General features: G+C 42.9%; 3 protein-coding genes across 5 annotated transcripts in view; 1 reads left to right on the forward strand and 2 right to left on the reverse strand.

Annotated features, from left to right (window-relative positions):
* Nucleotides 1–7,803, forward strand: part of LOC121301205 (multidrug resistance-associated protein 1-like) — an 8,710-nt gene extending 907 nt beyond the window's left edge. Inside the window, exons 2-9 of the mRNA XM_041230349.1 lie at nucleotides 87–350; nucleotides 3,677–3,803; nucleotides 4,021–4,122; nucleotides 4,291–4,437; nucleotides 4,527–4,685; nucleotides 4,814–4,980; nucleotides 5,062–5,256; nucleotides 5,654–7,803. Coding sequence (XP_041086283.1) covers nucleotides 87–350; nucleotides 3,677–3,803; nucleotides 4,021–4,122; nucleotides 4,291–4,437; nucleotides 4,527–4,685; nucleotides 4,814–4,980; nucleotides 5,062–5,256; nucleotides 5,654–5,762 — 1,270 coding nt within the window. The 3' untranslated portion in view covers nucleotides 5,763–7,803. The remainder of the gene's footprint in view (nucleotides 1–86; nucleotides 351–3,676; nucleotides 3,804–4,020; nucleotides 4,123–4,290; nucleotides 4,438–4,526; nucleotides 4,686–4,813; nucleotides 4,981–5,061; nucleotides 5,257–5,653) is intronic.
* A 227-nt stretch (nucleotides 7,804–8,030) lies between these two features.
* Nucleotides 8,031–25,000, reverse strand: part of LOC121301402 (multidrug resistance-associated protein 1-like) — a 67,545-nt gene continuing 50,575 nt past the window's right edge. Inside the window, exons 1-25 of one of the 3 annotated variants that reach the window (XM_041230773.1) lie at nucleotides 24,059–24,285; nucleotides 23,736–23,913; nucleotides 23,029–23,190; nucleotides 22,627–22,719; nucleotides 20,866–21,069; nucleotides 20,214–20,360; nucleotides 20,033–20,120; nucleotides 18,480–18,549; nucleotides 17,663–17,789; nucleotides 17,124–17,300; nucleotides 16,681–16,848; nucleotides 16,179–16,356; nucleotides 15,767–15,802; nucleotides 14,732–14,798; nucleotides 14,422–14,560; nucleotides 14,127–14,334; nucleotides 12,962–13,272; nucleotides 12,135–12,334; nucleotides 11,918–12,044; nucleotides 11,265–11,366; nucleotides 11,005–11,151; nucleotides 10,620–10,778; nucleotides 10,329–10,495; nucleotides 10,040–10,234; nucleotides 8,031–9,903 (exon numbers count right to left, since the gene is read on the reverse strand). In XM_041230773.1, coding sequence (XP_041086707.1) covers nucleotides 9,795–9,903; nucleotides 10,040–10,234; nucleotides 10,329–10,495; nucleotides 10,620–10,778; nucleotides 11,005–11,151; nucleotides 11,265–11,366; nucleotides 11,918–12,044; nucleotides 12,135–12,334; nucleotides 12,962–13,272; nucleotides 14,127–14,334; nucleotides 14,422–14,560; nucleotides 14,732–14,798; nucleotides 15,767–15,802; nucleotides 16,179–16,356; nucleotides 16,681–16,848; nucleotides 17,124–17,300; nucleotides 17,663–17,789; nucleotides 18,480–18,549; nucleotides 20,033–20,120; nucleotides 20,214–20,360; nucleotides 20,866–21,069; nucleotides 22,627–22,719; nucleotides 23,029–23,190; nucleotides 23,736–23,913; nucleotides 24,059–24,276 — 3,777 coding nt within the window. In that variant the 5' untranslated portion in view covers nucleotides 24,277–24,285 and the 3' untranslated portion in view covers nucleotides 8,031–9,794. Of the gene's footprint in view, nucleotides 9,904–10,039; nucleotides 10,235–10,328; nucleotides 10,496–10,619; nucleotides 10,779–11,004; nucleotides 11,152–11,264; nucleotides 11,367–11,917; nucleotides 12,045–12,134; nucleotides 12,335–12,961; nucleotides 13,273–14,126; nucleotides 14,335–14,421; nucleotides 14,561–14,731; nucleotides 14,799–15,766; nucleotides 15,803–16,178; nucleotides 16,357–16,680; nucleotides 16,849–17,123; nucleotides 17,301–17,662; nucleotides 17,790–18,479; nucleotides 18,550–20,032; nucleotides 20,121–20,213; nucleotides 20,361–20,865; nucleotides 21,070–22,626; nucleotides 22,720–23,028; nucleotides 23,191–23,735; nucleotides 23,914–24,058 lie in introns of those variants that run through there. The other 2 variants (XM_041230774.1, XM_041230776.1) reach the window with 2 other exon arrangements.
* The window catches only part of LOC121301145 (serine/threonine-protein kinase SMG1-like), a 9,325-nt gene continuing 8,667 nt past the window's right edge, over nucleotides 24,343–25,000 (reverse strand). The window contains exon 19 of the mRNA XM_041230281.1: nucleotides 24,343–24,387. Within this exon, the coding sequence (XP_041086215.1) occupies nucleotides 24,343–24,387 (45 nt within the window). The remainder of the gene's footprint in view (nucleotides 24,388–25,000) is intronic.

A 25,000-nucleotide genomic window follows, 5' to 3' on the forward strand; every position in this document is an offset into this window, starting at 1 on the left:
ATCTGTACAAGTGAGGAAATAGAAGGTTTCCGTTACTAAATTTCCTGAAGGAATTAGATGCGAAAAACTTAAAGATGTTGAGTCAGTCAGTCAATTGACAGCGTTATTGCAGGTATTTCCATAATTCAAGTCTTGGTATTTCTGTTCCAGAGTTTTTATGTGGCCACCTCTTGTCAGCTGCGGAGACTGGAATCCGTGAGCAGGTCCCCCATCTACACCCACTTCAACGAGACAGTCCAAGGGGTGAGCGTCATCCGCGCCTTCGGGGAGCAGCCTCGCTTCATCCTGCAGACCAACCAGAGGGTGGATGAGAACCAGAAATCCTACTTCCCCAGATTTGTTGCCACCAGGTAACTGCATTGACACTTATATTGGAACTTCAAACAGCAAGACATAAACAGCACACTATGGATTCCTATAAATAATGTTATAGATGTCCAGAAGGTGGCTTTTACAGAGAGTAGTCCCGAGCTCTCCAATATTTTTGGCAAAAAAAAAAAAAAAAATTATATATACTGTATATACAGTCAACTCTTCATAATTGCATAGGCTCGGGACTGGTGTGACGCTATGCACATAACTGGAGTATAGTGATAACTGGAGTATGCCGATAACAGGTGTAAGAGAATACAATGGGATGCAATAACAATGGGATGTGATACCCAGAATATATATATATATATATATATTATATCATATTATATATAGATATATTTCTATATCATATATATATATATATATATATATCATATTACTGAGTAAAATTAGTGTAAGTATTGTAAAAGGTAAATAAGCCTAAAAAATTCGTACGTGGATTGAATTTATGTTGAAGTTTTGTTATTAATTGAACTTTATACCATGGTCATATTATAATGATATTTTGTAAGTTTGTAGTGTAGAGGTGCCGTTGCGTTACTTTCATTATGTTTTATTCTATGATCATATTATTATATTATTATTATATAACCCTTATTTTGATAATGTTCTGCTTTTTGGTAAACGGAAGTACTCCGAACATGTTGTTCATGTCATAAAAAATAAATTGCATTGGAATGTTCATGGATGACACATGTGGAAGTTTTTTTTTGTGTTTTTTTTGGGGTGTGGTTCGTGGTTACTTAGGTCCATGCAATGTCACGTTGACATCGAGTCACGTGTGTGATGAAATAGAGATACCGTTACGCCCTTTAATTTTTTTCTTTGTAAACATTGTGTACATGGAATGACATCTTCTAACACTGTTATTGTGACTACAACATAGGAAAAAAGTCTTTGATAGAAGTCTGCACAGTATCTGGTCTGAGTTTTACATTTTCTTACATTGCCCCCGGTCTGATTGTCTGCATTTTTGCATATTTTTCACATTGAATTTGGTCAGATCTTTTTGTGGGTTGTAGTAGTGTATAGAGGGAGTCTGAGAAAAAGAATGACACCAAAGTTTGGTGCTTATTTCATTTGTTTGGTGTGCAATGTAGTCAAACATGCAATCTGCAGGTGTGAAAAAGTTATTGCCCCCCTAGTTAACTCAACCCAATTAAAGGGACAGTTAGGGTCAGCTGTTTGAATACTTTGGTTAACAATCAGGCCTGATTTGGGCTAGCCCTGCCCAATATATATCTGACTAACTTTAGCCATTACCATCAGAGTGAAGTTGTCAGCACACAGGTTCTAGAGGCACATCATGCCACGATCAAACGAAATTCCTGAAAACCTCCGGAAAAAAGTTGTTGATGCCTATCAGTCTGGAAAGGGTTACAAAGCCATTTCTAAGGCTCTAGGGCTCCACCAAACCACAGTCAGAGCCATATTGTCCAAATGGAGAAAGTTTGGGACAGTAGTGCATCTTCCCAGGAGTGGCCAGATCTCTCCAAGAGCAAGGTGTAAAATCGTCCAGGAAGTCACAAAGAACCCTAGAACAACATCCAGGGATCTGCAGGCCTCTCTCGCCTTGGCTAAGGTCAGTGTTCATGACCACCATCAGAAAGACACTGGGCAAAAATGGGATTCATGGCAGAGTAGCAAGGCAGAAACCACTGCTCACTAAGAACATGAATGCTCGTCTCAAGTTTGCCAAAAAGCACCTGGATGATCCTCAAGAGTTCTGGAACAGTTTTCCATGGAACTTTTTGGCCAACATGGGCCCCGTTACGTCTGGTGAAACCCAAACTCTGCATTGCACAGTAAGAACCTCATACCAACGGTTAAGCATGGTGGTGGTAGTGTCATGATTTGGGGATGCTTTGTTGCATCAGGACCTGGACGACTTGCCGTCATTGAAGGAACCATGATATGTTCTCTATATATCAGAATTCTACAGGAGAATGTCAGGTCATCCTTCCGTGAGCTGAAGCTGAAGCACAGCTGGGTCATGCAGCAAGACAATGCTCCGAAACACACAAGTAAGTCTACATCAGAATGGTTGAAGAAAAAGAAATTAAGTTTTGGAATGGCCTAATCAAAATCCAGACCTAAACCCCATTAAGATGTTGTGGCAGGACCCGAAACGAACAGTTGATGCTCGAAAACCCACAAATGTTGAAACAGTTCTGCATGAAGGAGTGGGCCAAAATTCCTCCACGGCACTAAGAGACTGATCAATAACTACAGGAAGCGTTTGGTTGCAGTTATTGCTGCTAAAGGTGGTGTAACCAGTTATTGAGCCTAAGGGGGCGATTACCTTTTGCATAGGGGCATTGGGTGTTTGTGAACAGGGTGGCTTTGCAGGGGTGACGTCAGACCAGAAATGCAGACTCCAAACAGTGAGGAATGGTGGATGAAAACTGAGACGCAATGACTGCGCTCAGTGTTTTATTAAATAATAATAATAAACAAAAGATTTAAACAAAAACAGCACACCAAAACAGGACACGGCACTTGTGGGCAAACTAAAAAGTAACAAAACGGACAACACTAAACAAGACACTGGACGAACAGACAAACAAGTACCATGCTGGCACTTCTAGTATGCTGTAGCAGTTGTTATTTTTAATGAAACTCACCTTTCTCTCACCCGTTCTCCACTTCCGAACACACAACCCCGAGTGCGTGAAAACATGTAGCTTTTATGCAGCTGTACCGAGACTCGATTGTTCGATCAATCATTCAATTGGAGTCTCGGTACAACTGCACCTGAATTAATAAAAGTGCAATTCCCCGTGCTCACAAATTATTTTGCCTGCACGTGAAGTGCTGTGCAATCCTTGTGCCTAAATACAAACATACATTTTAAACACTTGTGCTCGTAACCCATATTTATATCCTCTGTATAAACACCAACATTAACACACTACATACAACATAAAACACTGATAAAAATAAAGGGGTGGGACACTATGCCACAGTGTTGCATAACTTTCTTTGATAAATAAATGAAATAAGTATAAAAATGTTGTTTTATTTTTTCACTTAGGGTTCCTTTTATCTAATATTAGATTTTGGTTGAATATCTGATAAAATTCAGTGTCAGAAATATGCAAAAATGCAGAAAATCAGACAAGGGGCAAATACTTTTTCACGGCACTGTATATATGTGTGTGTGTGTGTGTGTATAAACAAGGAGTTTTATACAGGCATGCATAAAAAACAAGTATTACTTTTTATGACTAAATCACTAGAGACTTTGTGCATGAGAAAATCCATGTTAGTAAATCTGAAGCCATGTGTTTATTCGTTTCAGATGGCTGGCTGTGAATCTGGAATTCCTGGGAAACTGCATTGTTCTCTCTGCAGCTATTTTCTCTGTGATGGGAAAGGGAATCCTGAGTCCAGGCATTGTGGGTCTGTCAGTCTCCCACGCATTGCAGGTAAGGACCTTAGCAGCCTCAAAAAAAGGAGCTTAAAAGAGTAAACAGCCAGAGTTGTACAGAATAACAATTATTTTAACGTTGATTTTCAGTGATGTAGAGGTTCTAATCTACAAAGTGAGCTCACAGAATTCTGAGATACAGTTGGTGAAATGGTCATAACCTGCTGGTAAAGTGACCGGTTCCATGTTCCTCATGCAAGAACTTTGTGTTGCAGGTGACAGGAATCCTGAGCTGGATAGTACGATCCTGGACAGATGTGGAGAACAACATAGTGTCAGTGGAGAGAGTGAAGGAATACGCAGACACCCCCAAAGAGGTGAGCTACTGGGACAGGGCTTTATAATTACAACACCTTTTGTTAAGGGCACATGAAGAATAAAGCATTTTTTTTTTTTTTTTTTTTTTTTATTAGAATTAATGAGTAGCTTCCCATCTTGTCAGCACTACCCTCCCATAAGAAATTCACCCTGTATTATACCTGCAGGCAGCGTGGACCCTGGAAAACAGCCCCCTGTCCCCTGCCTGGCCCCAGACTGGCACAATCGAGCTCCGGGGTTATGGGCTGCAGTACCGCAAGGGGCTAGAATGGGCACTGAAGGACATCTCCATCTACATTCAGGAGAGAGAGAAGGTAAGAGAGCTCTGAGCTGCAGTTACAGTTGCTACAGCCATTACTGTAACATCAGTTTCTTAAGTTGATGACTGTTCGTCTCTCTGTAGGTAGGGATTGTTGGGAGGACCGGAGCTGGAAAATCGTCTCTTGCTCTGGGAATCTTCAGAATCCTGGAAGCTGCCAAAGGAGAAATCTATATAGATGGGATCAACATTGCCGAGATAGGGCTCCACGAGCTGAGGTCCAGAATCACCATTATCCCACAGGTAGCACACGATTGCTGATTGAGCAACTAAAGGCGATGTATAATCTTCCCATAGCCTATGTCATAAACCGGCTTTCTGTATCCCCTTCATAATGTAGTTGATTAAACTGTTCTCTTCACTTCGCCCAGGATCCTGTGCTGTTCTCGGGCACCCTGCGGATGAACCTTGACCCCTTTGATGCGTACTCCGATGAAGAAGTCTGGAACTCTTTGGAACTTGCTCACCTCAAGAACTTTGTGTCGGGGCTCCCAGACAGACTGAACCATGAGTGTTCGGAGGGAGGGGAGAACTTGAGGTAATTATCGACTACATCTGTTTGGGATTGAGGTGGGAGAAACGTCTCTAATCATTTATTTGTAAATCTTACCCACAACAGCTTGGGGCAGCGTCAGCTGGTGTGTCTGGCTCGGGCTCTCCTTCGGAAAACCAAGATCCTGGTACTGGACGAGGCAACGGCAGCCGTCGACCTGGAAACTGACAACCTGATCCAGTCGACAATCCGCAGCCAGTTTGAGGAGTGCACCGTCCTGACCATCGCTCACAGACTCAACACCGTCATGGACTATACCAGGTACAACGCAGGGGCAGTGAGGGGGAGAAGGGAACAGACAGGACAGGGTATACTGTAGGTTAGGGGTGTCCAATCACTGTCCTGGAGGGCAGTCCAGGCTTAACAGGTAGTTAGATAATTAACTACTTCAGGGTCTGGATGGAGGTTTAATTGGTTGAATTAAACAATTTAGAACAAAGTTAGAACAAAGACCAGGAGTGGAAGGGCCAACTTTGACCACCCCTGCTATTGGGAATGGTCAGAGCAAAGGGGGAGGAGATATATTAACGATATATTAACTGCCAGGCAGGTTAATCACTGCTGTACAGTTTATTATATGTATAACTTAGCGCTTTTTTTTTTTTTTTAAAGGTGTTTAATTTCTAGAATTGTGAAGTGTGTGCATTTCCCTCTACAGGGTGATAGTGATGGACAAGGGTCTGATTGTGGAATCAGACACCCCGTCCAACCTTATTGAACAGAGAGGTCACTTCTACAGAATGTGCCGGGAGGCCAGCCTGGTATAATACCCTCAGTTACAGGGTCTTCCAGTGGAGGTTCCTGAGGTCATGAAACACTACTTTCCCAGCAAGATGACGAGGAGCTGGTGATGTCTCATCTCGTTGTCATTAATGCACTGCTCAAGGAGTCCTGAACGATCAGGGAAGAAAATGGGGAAAAACTGGACGTTAACACAAGATCTTCAGATGTATTTTTCACCTTTCATAAATATCCTCTTCTGTGTATATTACTGCGTCTCCTTTTCTTTAGTGTCAACCATGTCTGTTTTTCGTTGTCTTAATTCAAGAATGTCTATAGCTTTGGTTAGACTGGGCCTAACCCTGGAGGTGAAGGTAACAGACTTTGCTGCAGTTCTTTTGCAAGTGTGGTCTTAAACACTAATCGAGGTGCATGAAGCTAGAATCAAAATGCATTTGTATTAAAGTCTCGTTATTACAGGGCAATGTCGAGGCATTTAACAGGATGCCTTCTACAGACTCTTAAAACAAAGAATTACTGAATGTCCATATTATGTTTAATATTGCTTTAACTTTCCAAACTCTGACAACACCTTGCTCCCAAGGAGTGAGATTAGGCAGAATCACTATTTATGTATCACAAGGGCAGCAAAATATTCATTAGCTTTGGAAACCACACAGGCCTGATCCAAAAGCACAAATCAATATTGTCATTTCAGTGTCAGTTGTAACCTTGGTCCCTGTGCCTCAGTGATGGCAACACTAAAACACAAGGCAGACCACCTCAATAAACAGGCTCTGCCTGTTAAGTACAATAGTTCACTCACATTACTGGTATCGGTTACTTTGACAGTCTGAAAGTGTAAATACTGTTCAATAAATCCCAAGAAATACAGCACAGCCTTCCCATTGTGGCCATGTCTGGCTGAATCAGAACAGAACTACAAATAACATCTGCTGATATGGACAATGGATGTCATAGATACAGGGTGATTTTTTTTTTTTTAAAACGTGAAGTTGTCCACTTTGCAAAGGTGTTGTGGAAAACACTAAAAAAGCATTCTGTACATACAGTATATGAAGTGTGTGATCCTTCAAGAGGTATTCAGTGTGCCTGTGAGCACGTTGCATGCTGCTGCTTTATTCTAGACAATGCAACAAATGCAGTAACACCTTCAGTGGACAGCTATGGGCCACGTAGTGGAGGGTGTAGATTACTGTTCCCCACAATCATTTTATATTTGCTGTTTTACAGCCCTGCAGTGAACTGTTTTTCCATAACTGTGTCAAATTGGCCTGCTAACCGTATAATTAGTCAGCATGTGTGTGTATGTCTAAACTATTATTATATTCATACTTCTGTCTGGTTTATATTTAATCTCATGCTTTTTTTTTGACAACATGCATATAAAGTTTGTACAATTTTGTATTTTTTGAAAGAAATAAAAAAATAAGTGATATGATTGGTCCTTTACACCCAGCTGTTAGTCCAGACCTATACAATAACATACAGTGAGTCGTCAAGCTGCACTGATTTGGGATTTCATCATCAAATTCTTTACAGCTTAATTTTGCCAGCCCTCCATTATTAATTTTTTTTAAAATTATAGTTACAATTGCTTTTTTATTACTTTGGCAATTCACTGCGTCACACATGCCAGCGGGAGTACAGTAGTTTGTGTATTTAAACCCATTCTGTATGTGTATTATACTTAAAGGCAGTTTTAACTCTTGAAATATATTCACACCCCTTTAAACACACGACATCAAATGTATTTAAAATCCTCAAAGAGCTGGTGCAATTGTACGTTTCCTAAGGTTTATATAAACTGTTTTGGATTAATTACTGTGCTTTATCAAATAGTTCATCGTTGCATTAAGAAATCACACAGCTGTCCTATATGTTACCTTAAATTCCAAACTAAAGTCTTTTTTATTCAAGTTTTTTCACATAAGGACAGCAGATCCTCTCAAAACAAAACAAGCTGCTCAGTCAGAATCCAAACTTAATGTATAGCTGTGGCCAAAAGTTTTGCATCACCTAGAATTTATATAACTATATGAACATAATTTAGGCTTTTATTTAACATCATGTAATTAAAGAAACTACAAAATGATACTGCAAAAGTCTACCGGAAGCCCTAACAGTAGTACAGTATTTCATGTTAGATTTCGAAATGTCACATTTTTCCATTTTTGGAAGTTTTTTGTTAAGTATATGAAAAACTACAAAGTGGTTTGTAATATGTTAATGTAACATTATTTCAGCAGGTTTCATTCGACTTTATGAAGAAAAATTTGTTCATTCTATAGGGTGATGCGAACATTTTGGCCATAGCTGTACACGTAATAATAATAATAATAATAATAAATATTCATCTGAATCTATATACAGTAACAAAAGTGTAAAAGTAAATGCCATTTTCTTTAGTTTTTCTTTCTTGTAACAGATATCCAAGATGACAATGAATGAAATGATGATACACAATACATTGTGGAAATACAATCAAGAATAATATGATACAGGGATCTAACAATTCATCAGATATAACACTGAAATACACCAGCGGGATTACAAAAAAATAAATAAAATTAGAACTATAATGTCCACTTAATTGCGGAGAATTTTTATATAAGTAATCTCCATCTGAAAACCGTGGTATTAGAAGCCTGCTGCATCCATAATAGACGTGTACTTATTTTCCTGTGTTTAAAGCGCAAGATTGAAATGGCTTTTCAATGTGGGATGTACAATATCCTTTATCTTTGCTTGAAAGCTCAGGATTATTTGTGTGTTCAGAGCTCACGATGACATGTCAGTCTGGACTGTGGAAGGTATACCCTTTGAGAGAGCATGCTCGAGGATGCACCAGCTGCATTGGTCCCCATAGCTCCACTGCGAGATGGGAGGGACAGGCAGTTCCAGCAGGAGTAGCCAATGCCTCCACAGCTCTCCCACTGGGGAGAGGAGAAATACCAGCCACAGAATCAGAGACCGAGCCCCCAAAAGCAGCTAGAATAGAAACAGAAACACACACACACACACACACACACACTCACGTATGCTAGCTATACTGCACTTTCGACAAAACTGACTTTGATATTTTGGTTAAAACTGACAGAAACGGTGTGGGCTTGCTCAGGTTTTTGTTACCTGCAATTTGGACTTTTGGTTTTTCATTTGGAGAAGACAATCCCTAAGTCTTTTCACCACTAAATGCAAAGCAAGCATAAATTAAAGTTAAGCTGTATAGACTGCATTATCAGAAGTATGACTTACGTCACAGACAACTGCACAAAAAAACTAAGTTAGTAATGCTTCTTGCTCACTAGTGTACATATCTATTTTAATTTTTTTTTTTTTTTTTCATTTTTACAAAGTATGGTGGTACTTGCATTGTTAAATGATCTGACATCCTTCTTCCCCAACCCAAGCACTATGTACCAATAGCACCACTTACTGGCCAAGAATTGTCATGGACAGCAAAGATCAATATTAATTGGAGGACAATGCAAGTACCTTAAAATACCAGTGGCTTACAATCCTGCTCCCACCAGGTACACTAACAGTAAGTATTTTATTTTTAGCCAGCTGTTTTTTTGTTTTTTGTTTTTTTTTGTTTTTTTTTTTAAGTGATTATTATTTATTTATTGTACAAGCCTATTAAAGTCACACAGGGTAGGACTGCTGGCTTTCTCAAAGAAGTATTTAGGGCCATTTGAAAAACCTAGACTAGGAGTGTGGACTGAAGCAGGGAGCCACTGCCTTACACTTGTTTCTACTGTGTACTATAAAAAGAACTGCATAGCAGGGATCATTACCAAGAATCCTTCTACTGGACAATGGAGAGACATGAATCCATGCAGGCGACAACCAAGTGCATAGACAGCACGTGGAGGGACATCAACGTGCCATACTGCGAGAGTGCGAGAAAGAGAAAGAAAGAAGACCGTGGTTGGGGTGGGGAGCATCTCTCCCTGGTTCTCGAAAGCCGCTGGCCTGCAGGGACAATGAAACTACCATTCCGACAGCAGGATCCAGTTCAGACAATGCTGCTGATCTTACCCCTTACCCTGCAGTTACACCAAGCCAGAGTCTTTGGCCATTTTGTAGAAGATTCCTTTCTTGGCAACAAGGCTGGCTGGAGAATCAAACTCCACAATTTGACCATTATCTAGGACCAGGACCCTGAAATGGACAGAGAACACAAAGGTCAAACTGACTTTTATTTATTGCAACTTTTGCTCTAGCTGTTCCTCTAAAGTATCTATCCTCCCACTGTCCTGGATGCTCCCTTCTCCCCCTCGCTGCCCCTGCGTTGTACCTGGTATAGTCCATGACGGTGTTGAGTCTGTGAGCGATGGTCAGGACGGTGCACTCCTCAAACTGGCTGCGGATTGTCGACTGGATCAGGTTGTCCGTTTCCAGATCGACGGCTGCCGTTGCCTCGTCCAGTACCAGGATCTTGGTTTTCCGAAGGAGAGCCCGAGCCAGACACACCAGCTGGCGCTGCCCCAAGCTGTTGCGGGTAAGATTTACAAATAAATGAATAGAGACGTTTCTCCCGCTCCAGGAGAGCACCTCAGTTTTGAACCAATGTAGTCGATCATTACCTCAAGTTCTCCCCTCCCTCCGAACACTCGTGGTTCAGTCTGTCTGGGAGCCCCGACACAAAGTTCTTGAGGTGAGCGAGTTCCAGAGAGTTCCAGACTTCCTCATCGGAATACGCATCGAAGGGGTCAAGATTCATCCGCAGGGTGCCCGAGAACAGCACAGGATCCTGACGGTGAGGGAGGCACACATTTGCAATATGTTTTCCACATTTTACCTTATTACACCATCTGCAAGGCCACACTGCCTCCCTGTGCCTCAGTTGTAGCTGCTGGTGTTGCTGCCATGATTACCTGCGGGATGATGGTGATGCGGGAGCGCAGGTCATGCAGTCCCAGCTCAGCGATGTTCACTCCGTCAATGAGGATCTTCCCCTGCGCCGGCTCGATGATCCGGAACAGACCCAGCGTCAGAGACGACTTCCCTGCCCCTGTCCTCCCCACAATCCCCACCTGCAGGAGAGGTCCAAACATTAAACAAATCTTTACACTTCATCCAAGAATAACCTGGAGGTAATTTAGATTGGATTCAATTATGCAACAGGTCGGTATAACCTTGAGGTAAAGCAACGCCCAATGTAACTCAAGAAACTGAAGGTCAATAGTTACACTGATTCTGGATTTGAATAAAAATTATAACAATGGTCTTACATCAAGACCAGTTTTTTGAAAGCCCCACCTTCTCTCCTCCTTCAATGGTGAAGCTGATGTTCTTGAGGGCCAGCTCCAGGTCCTCTCGATAGCGGAGGCCGAAGTCTCGTATGTCGATGTGTCCGTGTGTGGGCCAGGCCGGGGGGGGCGCCGTCTGCTCCACCCTCCACACCGCCTGGAGGGGGGGGGGTGTCAGAACACAACATCTGCCTTCCAATCTCTAAATCACAGCACAATGGAATATTCCCACAGCTCCCTGTATACTGGCTGCTTCAGTAAGGTCATTACCTCTTTCTCTGTATCGGAGTACTCCTTCACTCTCTCCACAGCAACAATGTTGGTCTCCAGCTCAGATGACATCCGAACAAGCCAGTTTAAAGATGCTGTTATCTTTGAAAAGAAAAAAAAGGGTAACACAGGCCTATTACATAGAGGTCTTTCAAAAACCCAACGAATCAGATGCTATTAGTTAAGTTTCACTTCCACAAGGAACGTTTTTGTTTATTCTGTTTAGCCATATTTTTGTTGTTTGAAACACACCATGAGCCAGCAGGGATAATGACACATTCGCTCTATCAACATTTGGGCCGACAGTTCAATTCAGTAAAGCTTGGATGAAAGTGTCTGTAACAAGCTTCTTCTGGGGCATTGATACACACACTGTTTACTTGCGCCTGTCACCCAGGTCAACCCTGCTTGATCAAAAGCAGTGTGAAATTGTGTAGCCAACTAACATGACACTGGGTACTGACCTGGATAGAGTATGCCAGTGTGAAATTATGCAAAGAAACACACACAGCAAGTTTAATGACAATAGGATAAATGGTTCTCAAGTGTATATGCATATACAGGCATACACCTCCTCTATATCCCGGTTGCCGTGGGGGATAATAGCCCTGAGTGTTCACCCTCTCCCAGCCCTTCCCTGGGGGGGGTCTCACCTGCAGTGCGTAGGAGATGGAGAGCCCCACGATGCCTGGGCTCAGACTGTCTCTGGCGACAACGGCAAACAGAGCCGCAGCCAAGACGATGCAATTCCCCACAAACTCCAAGCGCACTGCCAGCCACCTGCCAACACAACCGGACAACACAGAGTTAACAAACCAAGCACACGAGGGAAAGCAGCGCGACAGTCTGTCTGTTAGGGTGCAGTGGTACCTGTTGGCCACAATGCTGGGGTAATACGCTCTCTGGTTGTGGTCCACCCTGCTGTCGCTCTCCCTGATAAAGCGCGACTGCTCTTGGAAGGCGCGGATCACGCTGGCTCCCAGCAGGGTCTCGTTGAAGTGGGAGTACACAGGCGAGCGGCTCACTGACTCCAGACGCTTCAGCTGCCGGGACGAGGCCACGTAGAAACGCTGTGGGACACAGACACACCAACCCATCACAAGGATGCTGTATGTTTGAAAAGGAGGCTCTTCACTGTTTATTGTGGTACATGTTAAAGTAATTGTGGCTAACAAAATAGCTCCACATCTATTCCTTTTATAGGTCTGAGATGTGCAGTTAAGAAAGAAACACATATTACAGCAAACATGTATTTACTTTAAAAAACATACTATACTGGGTTAAAAAAAAAAAAAACTGTTCCTGGGTCACCTTGGGGAGGGGGGTGGTGTGTGGACTGTCCCCTTCATCGGCTTCTTTTCTGGCAAATAACCTTATTGACTGACCTGCTTTCAGCCAGTAACATACTTTTACCCAGAAGACACTGCTGGGGTAAAATGACAGGGAGTACAAGTCACATAACCCAAGAATAAAACTTTCCTTTAACCTAAATGTAGTACCAGATATCATATTTTCAAATTAAAATACACCTGTGCTATAATGTGTGTTGCTGTTAGAAACTGCACACCTGAAACATATGTAGCTCACGGAAGTACAAAAGGGATTGATGGATATTTTGCAGTTACTTTAAATGGATTGTTTCACGTGAATTTCTACCCAGAAACAGTAGTGTGTTTTTGTCAATGAAATGCGCTCGCCTGCACAAAGAAGTAGAGCAGGCCGAGGGGCGGGATGATGACGGCGACAATGGGCGTGGCTACGAGGATCACCGCGCAGGAGCCCAGCACGTTGAACAGAGAGCCCATGAACATCTTGATGATGCCGGGGATGACCGAGTCGATGGTGTCTGTCTCCTTAGAGAAGCGGTTGACCAGGTTCCCGCTGGGCGTGCGCTCGAAGAAGCTCATGGGTGAGCGCAGCACGTTGTGCAGCATGGACTGGTGGAGGTGTCGCGAGGCCAGGATCCCCCCGATCGACACGGTCATCGAGTAGCTGAACACGGCCACGCCTGCCAGCAACGAAACACACGCGGGAGGGTGAGCCTAGCGACACCGCTATGCTGCTCGACTGACCCTCCTGACACATTAATAACCAATTACTTCATTGTGAAGTTGGTATGACAAATCCTACCTAATCACATTGTTGGGTTGTGGGTTTTGTTAATTCAATTACCTTAACTTAGAATTAGAATTCCCGGGAATAAAATAGTATAGACAATCAGTAAAATGGAAACACTTATATAAACCCAGCTCAGTAGGTTACAGAACTCCAGCATACAAAAAGTAAACGCAAGCAGTTTATGTGATGCAGTTACATAGGCTAAACGCATCAGCAATCTAGTACAGAAGATAGAGAGTGATCGATTACACAGTGTAACAATTATTATTATTTTTTTTTGTTCCTGGGTAGTAAGTGTTATTTCCTAATTGCTTATGCCTCAAAAGTATAGAAAATGGCTATTATTCCCCACAAATTTTGCTTTTGTGACCAGGACAGTGATATTTCAAAATATCTCTATTTCCAATGGGAAAACGGGCAAATGTGTGTCTTTTCATTCACATAAAGTCAGAGAAAAACAACATATGAATCCAAATTAACATGTATTTATACTAAAGTAATACAAAAATGACCACAAAAGATTTAGAAGTGAGTAGTTTTTCGAGATTTACAATTACACTGTATTTACAGTATAATCGTAAATCTCGAAAAACTACTCACTTCTAAATCTTTTGTAGTCATTTTTGTATTACTTTGAACCTTTGTGCAATACTATCACCCCTTAACTTGTAACCCCTTAAATGCACTTTCCTACAGCATTCTGTCCTGTGTGAAGCAACTGGAAGTTGCCTTCTTGTCTTGTACCTTGAGAGAGCCCCAGCACTCCGTAGATGCCCAGGCGCATTTCAGTGTGGGGCTGCGTTCCGTTGATGATGGGGTCATCGGTCCACAGGCTCAGCCAGTAGTTGGAGGCAAGGGAGGAGAAGTGGTGGCAAAAGAAGAGGAAGATACTGAGAAAGGACAGGAAGAGTCCGATTGCCTTCATGTACTCCCAAAAGACTGACAGCTTCACCTGGGCGCAGAGAGCAACATTTTAATTTGTACCACCGTAAGGAACGTTAGGGTCACCGACAGGGTTAAAATGTGTGAACTCTTCTACCTTGCCAGTCTGGGCCTTGTCTGCCTCAGTCAGTTTTCCAGCCTCGTTGCTGGCCCCTGGTTTGTGTTTACCAGACACCTCATTGCTGCTGCTGTGTTTGCCGGAGTCCATACCATCTCCGGAGCCTGCACTTCGTGGCCTGGATAGAGATACCGACACAGGTTAGTGGTAGACACACAGAGGAGGAATGGTCAAGTGTATCAGTTAACATTTCCATGTCATCCACAATGCAGAAGCGGTTACATGCTCCCCTTACAGCCAGTCACCCCTGCATGTTACAGGAGGAATTCATTATAAAATGCAGACTAACCTGAGGAGAGTTGCAGGAGCGCCATTCTCTAATACTTTCAAATCTTTACTTGTCGGACTGGTCAGATCTACACCCCACCCAAAAAAAAACCAATAAAAGCAGTGAATTTCTGAAGTTCTGTAGCCTGTAACCAGGGTTCAGGATCTAAAGGTGACAAACAAAAACACAAGCATTCAACACACTCTGAACCGGGAGAATTAGAGGGAACTACTTTAGGAAACAAATCATCAAAATGATCAGAATCAAACATCAGCAATTCAAACCAGGCAGTCACACACTGGGTCAATTTTAACAACCTAGAAAAGGTGCATCTGAATATCGCCGCCCTTTAACTATTAAACCTGCTGGTGTTTTCCACCAGGAGTGATTTATTGACCCCTTATTAACACTTGTCACTGTAAAGACCATTAAAATAGACCCCACCATCTATCTAAAACAATCTTGCAAGATGGCAGTATACGCTACAGAATGACACAAGACGCCTGAACTGTAATTGCCAGAAATCCAAAGAATTAAGGCACAGACTGTGTGTCACCTCAGGTTTTATAAAGAGATACGTCCTGTTAGAGGAAAGCCATTCTCTGGGTCTGTTGCTGCAATTCCCCTTCCTTGCTGCTGAAGAATGTGTACATGCTCATAACCAGCCTGTTTGTCTGGTGGCTCTGGTCTTTATTAACCTCAAGTCTCTTTTCTTTAGAGGTTCACAAGATTGAGAGTGCTGCACAACAGCACAGACAGGGGAGAGCAAACTACATGAGTCAGCACACAAGCACTGTGGATTAGGACACAGCTCAATGCTGCCGGGAAAGGAGCAGCAACGCCGTTTGACTGGACTGTAAAAACAGAGGTACAAACACGTCTGTTATTTCAAGCCCCACAATGGAGGACACTGAAAGAGAACAGTGCAGAGCGCTGAGCATTTACTTCCTTTGAACACAGATTAGTCAGTTGTATCTTTCAAGGTTTAAGAAAAAGAAAAAACAAAAACTCTACATGCGAAGCATGCAACCTAGTGACCCTGAAACACCCACAAACCTTCCTGTTCCTCCTCCTCCTTCACACTCCCTTCTTCTGATCAGTGAAGGGCAAACAAAAGAACAAAGGGGACACAATGCACACAGGTCAATGTTAAACCAGAAGAGCCGGAAAAAGAGCCGTGATTAGTTAGAGGACTGGCAGTGTGTCTGACAAAGCCAGGTCATCTGGGACAATACCCCTAGTATAGAACATAAAAGGGAATCAGGGACACTGTGCATAACAGAACCAGGGCATGAGGAACACTACGCCTAGTGTATGACAAACACACATCTGGATCTGGAACAGTACACTGAACACTAATTTATATTAGTTTTATAGACTGAATTGTGGCCATGGAGGTGTAGTCGTTTGCTCTGCTGCAATGCCTGTTGGCTTGCATTCGCTGTGGCAATCCCTGCCTGGACCTCACCTTCCTCCCCTCTGTTCTGCTCTGCGCTGGCGTATGTGTGCAGGAACTCGGCGAAGGCGCCTTGTCGGTTCAGCAGCTCCTCATAGGAGCCCATCTCTGTGATCTCCCCGTCCACCAGCACCAGGATGAGGTCCACCTGCGGGAGGTAGCTCAGCCCGTGGGTCACCAGCAGCCGGGTCTGCAAACGCATTTCAGTCAGAGATGCATCGCTTTCAAAATGCTACCCGGTTTAAACACCACATGACTGGCAGCATCATGGTGACCTACATTCACAGTTATGTGGAAGAGTATGTAAAATCGCCATGCAAGTGTAATCAAAACCTAGCATGTGGTTCTCTTAGCCAATCAGATATCAGTACCGTTAAAAAGTCGATCACTGTGACCAGCTGTCATAAGGGAGTATATATTGTAGGAAAATGTCCATGCAAACTTAGGTTGACCAAACTTAGGCAATTGGTTCTGAAGTTCTGGTGCATTTCTACAATGCAGACCATTAGCTCACCCTGCTTTGCAGCACCCCCTTGGGTCCGATGACCTTGTCAAAGATGTGTTTCCCTACGTGGGCGTCCACCGCAGACAGGGGGTCATCCAGCAGGTAGACGGCACAGTCGCAGTACACGGCTCGAGCCAGGCTGACCCGCTGCTTCTGACCGCCGGAAAGATTTACACCCTGAGAAGAGGGAGAGCGAACACTGGGATTCAGACCAAGACACACAGTTAAGACTCCTATTGAACAGACTGTATCAGCGTGGTTATTATTCAAATATATGCCTGCTAAACTTTCCAGTAGCAGTTGTTTATCTGACCTTGGCTTTTTAAGTGTACTTGTCTTCTGCCTTGAATTATTGCCATGGTTCATGATATGCAGTACCTGGAATACCTGATAATGTGGGATTTAAGTAACATGGAAAAAAGCCAAACTCTCTCTGGGGGTGGTGTGTGTACCTTCTCCCCAATCTCAGTCTCATCCCCCGCAGGCAGGATCTCCAGGTCAGGCACGAGCGCGCAGGCCTCCACCACTCGCTGGTACCAGCGCTCCTTCCTCTCCTGCCCAAACACAATGTTGTCCCGCAGCGTGGCGTTCTGGATCCACGCCACCTGGGGCACATAGGCCACCGAGCCCTGGCGAGAGAGAGAGAGGGAGGGAGGGAGGGAGGGAGGGAGGGAGGAAAAGGGGCTGCTAGAAGTTAACATGTATCTTGACATCTTTTTTTTTTTTTTTTATGATCATGTTAAGTGCGTGTGACATCATTTTGAAAAAAAACTGCATATCAAAACACGCGGCAGATCTACAATGCCCTGGCAATGCCACGATAATTCTATATCTTGGCATGGAAGGCTTTCAGTAGTTTTTTTTCTGTGTGAAAATGTTTAACGTTTGCTTAGTGGGGTAGAGAGTGTTTTATGCAGGTGTGGTACAGCACTGTATTTCATGGTGCACTAAGCCCTGTGCAGTAAGATACTGGCAGCGACAGTTTCTGTACCTTGACAGAGACTAAGCCCTCCTGTTTCTCCATCTCCCCGAGCAGTGCGGAGAGCAGGGAGGTCTTCCCAGAGCCCACATGACCTACCACGGCCACCAGCGCACCCTCAGGGATGGACACGTTGATCCTACCGAGACAAGAGCGGGGCTCACTAATGGGGCACATGGCAGGGCAGTGAGATGGGGTGGTGGGGTAAAAACAAAAACCTCTGATGGCAGTGGACTAGTTTCCTTTTTTTTTTTAATGCTACATGGGAAATGGCTTTAATCCCACTATTAATTTACAGAAATGACCAAAGGTTTTGCAGCACCCTATAGTATTAAATAGTTTCGCTTAACTAAGTCAAATGAAACCTGCGGATATACTTAACAAAAAACTGGACACCAATTGAAAATTGCGACATTTCAAAATCGAATATGAAATACTGTACTACTTTTACAGCTTCTGGTATCAGTTTGTAGTTTATTTGATTACATGATGTTAAATACAAGATCTAAATTATGTTCATATAGTTTCTTTTAATTATGCCTAAATCCTACAATTCTCAGTGTTGCAAAACTTTTGGCTATAGCTGTATTCAGGAATGCCTGCATATTTTCACCAACCTCACAAGCTACAAGAGACTATTATGCACAATCGCACCTGGGTGATTAACCTATTTATATCATGAAGGGGCTGTTTCCTGCAGCTCAGATCAGTAGTTTGACATTTATAACCAGGTATAAGCATAATATGCATAGGATAGGAATAACACACATTAAAGGTTTCTGCAAGCAAGATGCATAATACATTCTTTCATGTTGACAAACCTTCTTACCTTTTTAGAGAGGGGGGAGCATTTTTTGACCAGCTGAACATCCCGTCCACAATGGAGATGCTGTCAGAGGCTGATAAACAGGAGACAAGTCTTAGAAGGTTTGGGCAAGGTACATCTGAAACCATGATCTCCTGGCAGCTTTCATCAGCTCCAACCACCAGGACACACTACCTCCTAGTCCTTTATAAAAGTCTCTCACAGGAAAAGCACAGCAAAGCGTAACAAAGCATAGTAACAGCAGGGTAAAGCATATGTAAGCATTGTAAAGCATAGATATACTGTAGAATAAAGCTTATTAATAAACATGGCAAACCAGGGTAAACTGTGGTAAATGCAGAGTATAACCATTGGTAAAACTGCAACAAATACTGTGCAATAATACAGCGGTAAACTTTTATAATGGTACCTCAGCTCTAACCACTTTCTCAGCTCTCCCAGTCCTTCAGCTCTTATCACTAGAAAACACTGCCTCCTAATCTCAAGGCATAGACCTATTCCTACCAGATCAAACTGCCAATTCTTGCATTCTACTCCAAGAGATTTCGAAAAGTCCTCTGACTTCTAATTCAGAATACTCAAGACCAGCTAACATTGACATACCAGCTGAAACACCTTCAGTTACAAGGCATGCAATAAACAGATGCCTGCTAAGTAACAAGTAACAACAGCCTGGTTTCACGAGCATTGGTTAATAATGAATGTCAGACAATTAAACTCACACAAAAGCACTTCACCAAGTTTGATTCTGAAATCGGGAACAGCACATTTCATCTGCTGCACAGATGCAGTACAGAGTCAATTTTCGGAAAGGCTGTTAGATTAAGAACAGTTTGCCCTGGGTTTCATTTTTTGTGATCGGTGTTACATTTTTTGCAGGCTACAATGCACCCTTGTTAGTTCCATGGTGTGGTAAATTATCTAACCGGACTGCTTCCACCCCCCCATTAATCTGGTTACTTGACATTGTGCTAAAAAAATATAGCTAAAAGTGTGACAAACAAATGAGTGCACAGCAACCCCATCCAGGAGGAAAAGCTACTGATTATACATGTTTTTTTTATATCATTGTCATAGCTACCTTTTTTTTTTCCCTCAGCAACAACATACAGGTGGTACAAATGAAAGTGCTTTTAGACTTGCAAACTGACACTCAGTGTAAGCACATTCCAGTCAAACCAGCTGGTATCAGGTTGCTAAAGCGCCTAACCTGTTGTCCATAAACATGTTCAAAAGTCACTCTACCGGTTTGAAGATATGTTGGAAAAAAAAAAGTATGCAATTTTTCACAGCGACGTGACCCCACACACCTGAAGCGATACAGATGCGAAGAGACATGTTTGAAAACTGACAGCTCTATAAAACAATTTCAAATTATAGGTTCTATTAATTTTGCCGTGTCGTTGCACATTTTGGTTTCTCGCATCGTGTTTGGTGTGTAGTGGCCTTTAGATCAATGAAGCTCTGCAGGTAGAATAGTTTTGTAAAGTACAAGTCTAGTAGAAGCAACTGATCAGGACCCCGTGGTTCGTTCTTGTAAAGGGACAGGCACTTACAGCCAGTGATCGCTTTCCTGTCCACGCTGTCCTCCTCCAGCTCTTCATGAGACAAGAAGACATGCAGCCGCTTCAGAGACACGCTCGCCTGCACGACACGCAGAGAAAAAGGGCTTTGTTACTGGACGGAGATCAGGTTTACAGCTCAGCGACTGTGAGTGAAGATTTAAAACAGCCTGACCTGCACCATGCTGCTGATGACCATGGGCAGCATGTTGAGAGGGAACCGCAGGATGTTGAAGAGCGCTAGGGAAACAAAGGCCTTCTCGGCATCCAGGATGTTGTTCTCATCCACCAGGACGTAGACGGCAAAGGTCGACAGTGCTACCTGGAAGATAAACGTCAACAACGGGATGATAATGAGGGCTTGTGTTTTAGGGCTCCTTCCAGCACTGAATGCACTCAAGACAATCAGTTTGAGTAGCTCTTCCAAAGTAGGCCATCATGCAATGCAAAAGTATTCAATTGATCAGTTAACAAATGGCCAAGTAACACTGAAGCAATAATTACAGAAGTAGTAAAAAACTATTAAAAAGAACACAGTCATGTGATTTTCAATATTAACAGTATGGGGAGTAACCTGTAACAAATGGCCAAGTAATGGTGAATCAAGAATTTAAAAAACTAGTAAAAAATAAATACAATAAATAATAAACTCAGCAAATTTGGGCAGAACTCATGAAAACAATGGCTTTGGATACAGTCAAGGCAAAGGAATGCCCAGACACAGTTCAAAAGCACTGCTGGACTGGGTTCTCAAGGCCCAGGTACAATGATAAGCCACTTTGATTGGTGTTTGGTGCTGGGTCTGGAGACAGTGGTTTGAGACTCACCAGGAAAGGGGCACAGACCCAGGTGAAGGTGGACATGGCTGCCAGGTATGCACTCTTCTTCAGCACCTTGAGCTCGCCCTCCCGGATCTGCAGTACCTTGCCCTTGAAGGCCAGCTCCCAAGCATACAGCTTCAGCACCTTCATCCCGTTCAGAACCTCATTCATCAGCTTGATCCGGTTGTCTTTGTTCTTCATCTGGGCCACCTGCAAACACCAGACACTCAGGTTTTGAGTGAATTAAACTAAAAGGACCACAGCTTGTCAGGTTTAAACCTGTACTGTACTGTAGCTTGACAGGTCTAAACCATTGCCAGTGTAAGGATCTTGATCAGGAATATCTGGTCTTAATTGTATATTTATCCTTCAAGCCTACGGATACTAATGCCTTCTTTAGTTAAACCAATCAAAGGCCAGAAATCATGAAAAAAATAGGTTACCGAGGTCAGACGCCTTCAACCATGTTAAACTGACCTTTTTATTTTATTGTGTTACATGTTCCCATGTGTTGCTACAACTGTTTATGTAAAGTGTGTGTATTATTTGAATATTTCGACCACTTTCTTTTTTACTTTTTAATTGCATTCCCTGCCTCAAGATGGCTTCCCGTGTACCTGCATGGACGTCTCAGAACTACATTTCCCATCATCCTCCTGCTCACTGGTACATATGTGCACAAAATCCACGTGTTTATGTATGTTATCAGTTCATGATTTCATGTTTAACAACACATATCATTCATTTCCAAGTCCGCAGCAATGTCTTTCCATATGTTTTCTTGTTTTTCAAAGTCTTTGTAACCTTTGTAAAAAAAAGTCATTTTTGTTTGGCGAAACACAGAAGTAGAATGGGTCTTCCCATTTGTTTTTTTTTGGTCAGTTTTTTTTTAACACATGTCACATCGGACCAAATCGAACTTGTTTCGATTCCAAAATAGACGCATCACCGTCGTACGACAATTATGGACTCAGAGTGCAAGGTGCAACAGGGAATGGACATGATCGTTTTTCTGTTTAGATGCACATTAAATTCAGATGTGTTATCGGACCCTGAAGTACCTTAAAAAAAATGATGGTGATTAAGTAGATTCAAGAAAATGCACAGAGTCCTTTTCTTCAATCAGTTGCCAGGTTTATTGAAATATGCAGGGAGTCTGGTCCCAGGTACAGGACAAACAGAATACTCATCATTACAATGTTTGCATGACATTAAATACCCTTTTGTATAGATGGTCCACCTCCCCTTTCTCTGACACTTAACCAATGGTCAAGGTACAACACATTATTCTGTTAATTTAGTGTGTGTGTGTGTGTCTGTATATGTGTGTGTGTGTGTGCAGTCTAGTGTGACAACCTCTGAAGTCAGTGCATTCTTCACACTCCTGGAGAAAAAAGGTCCATAAATTTGCCCCTTTGATCCCAGTGGCATTATCTCTTTCGATCTCTCTGAGAAATTCTGGGTCCAACGCCAGTCCCTGGGAGCCTTTTAGCCCCTTTATGCTTTGCATTCCAAAGTCTTACAGCCTGGCCCCTTCTGGTCCACAGCATTGTTATCTTTTTAGCTTGCAGTCAATGCTGGGCAAGAAACTTTTAGACACAAGGTCTCTATCAATTGTAAGCAGTACATGCAATTTGAGCTACAGCAGATGTTTATACAGCTACCACTAAAACAGGACAGTGCTTTGTGTACCGAGGAGTCTCTTCAGTGTATTTCTGTCTTTCCTCTGCACAGCCTCAGAATTTGGAGAAGAGCAGAAAGCCTCACCTGGTAGGTCTTGGTCTTCATGGCGATCACTGCGTTCACCGGCACCATCAGGATCATCACTGCCACGCCTGCCAGCACAGAGGGCCCCAGACTCTGAAAAGAGATACACGCTGAATAACACAGCCATTTCAAATGCTATTTTACCTGCCTCTTCCCCTCTAACGATGTTTGCTATAAATTTAAAGTGACTCTTAGTTCTGTTGCTTCAATATTAAGTTCTCAATGCTTTCAACGGGCTGTTAGCTACATTCCCAGCTGCTATAGAAGCCGGCTCTGTTTTGGATAACAATCTGATGATCACACCTCAGAAGCCAGACTCCATGCCGCCTCCACACTTAGTACTGTACCACGGCTGTGATACCCAGCACATTATTTGTGGAGATTGGTTGCCCAGTCTCTTACCTGCCAGAGGAAGTAGAGAGCCAGGACCACCTGCAGAGGTGCTGACCAGATCATGTTGATGTAGGTCATCAGGTCCACAAGCCGCTGGGCGTCCACGGACATCAGGTTCACAATCTCCCCCACCGTGGAGGTGCGGCGGGCAGCGTTGGAGATGATCAGAGCCTGAAACCGGGGACCAGAACACACACCATTCCAACAGAGAACCAACAGCAGACCACACAGCATTTTACAACCTTGTAACACCATTGGCAGTGCAGCTATTCTGACTGAATCACCTGCCTGCAGACACACAGTAACGAGTCCCTTACTGCACTACAGGATCCCTGCATTTCTGACACTTCATTTGGGCTGTGTATTCTTTGACACTACATGCCCTAATTAGCAATGGTTTTAGTAAAAACTTAGTTGCAGCTGTTCGGAGCAAGTCCTTGCTAATTTTATAGTGTTGTTTGATTACACTCAGAAAATGTGCTCCCACACGAATAGCTAAACAGGACTCCACATTACGAATAATACGAGGAGCTGCAGTGAGCCTAACAAAGCTCAACAGTAAAACCTGGACTGGCTCAAACTGCTATGCTACAAGTCTTATTGACACCCCTGTAAGGCTCACTCGTTTAGATCCATTCCTGATACTAGCCCACACCGCCTCCTGTAGTGAATAAGGTCTCTTATCTCTGCATCGCTGCTGCAGCTCCGCGGCTCACCTTCCTGTAGACGGCCCCCACGATGGAGGTGCGAAGCCTCATGCCCGTCACGAAGCACACATGGAAGTACTTCTGCAGGATGAGGGTCTGCAGGCAGGCACAGACGAACAGCAGCACCGTGTAGAAATAGCCCTGCCAGTAAGGGGCGTTGGAGTCTTTTACAAAGAGGATCAGCTGCCTGTCAAGGAAACACAGGCAGGATGAGGACCAGAAGACAATTGGAAAAGGCTGCAAAGGGATCTCAAAGTAGGTTAAAAAAAAAAAAAAAAAAAAAGCCAGAAAGAAAACCAAACAGGCAGCTGGCCGGACGGCGGAATGCTCACTTGAGAATCTCAGGCCCGACAAACATGAGAATGTCGTGGATGAATTTGTAGAGGAAGCTGATCAGAAAGTAGGGCCCAAAGGTATGGCACATCGCCAGCAAAAGGGACGGTTTTTTGCCCTTCTGGGTTTTCTTCACTATGAGGACCTCTGCCTCATCCACCGGCCCTTCTTTCTTCTCTCTGGACTCCCTCTTGGCTGTATGCTTTGGAGAGTACATCAACTCCAATGGCCTGAGAAAGTGAGAGAGAGAAGGTAATACTGCACACTGAATGGATCTTTCAGGTTAATTGTACTGGATGCTAGCGATAGAAGCGAACGCTGCAGCTGTCTAACAAGGCCACTCTAAAATTAGCAAACACAAATTACACCTTTTATATTTGCATTTGAAGCGATCCACCCCAGAATCAAAAGCCAAACTCCATTTAATGCTGGAACGAATAAAACCATTTAGAAATATTTGTTTTTCATTTAAATTTACAGTTTCTTTTAGTATTCATTAAATTACCTCTATTGAGTCGTTTTTAGTGAAATATTTATAACAAAATTAAAAAAAAGCGGATTTAATTAAATACTATGCTGGTCATAAAATAAGTCTAAAAAGTCTAAAACTATGATCCATAATCTTAAATTACCACTTACCAGGATTAAAGGACAAATAGTGTACAACTATTTCTTTTGGTCTAAACAAAAGTTAATTATATCTTCACACTGGGGAGTGTACAGCATTATTATTAAGTCTCCCCAGCTCCGAAAACATTTATTCAATATGACCTGCACATTGGTATTCATATGCTAATCAAATAGAAATGATGTGTTTGATAGATAATACAAAAAACTGGCTTTCTAAAAATTTATGGGAAAAAAAATAAAATCAAAGATATTTTGATAAATTAAGCCAGCAAGGCAGGAACTCACAAATTACTGCGAAAATAATGCATTGC

The sequence above is a fragment of the Polyodon spathula genome, chromosome 27 (assembly GCF_017654505.1).
Source record: "Polyodon spathula isolate WHYD16114869_AA chromosome 27, ASM1765450v1, whole genome shotgun sequence".
NCBI lineage: Eukaryota > Metazoa > Chordata > Actinopteri > Acipenseriformes > Polyodontidae > Polyodon > Polyodon spathula.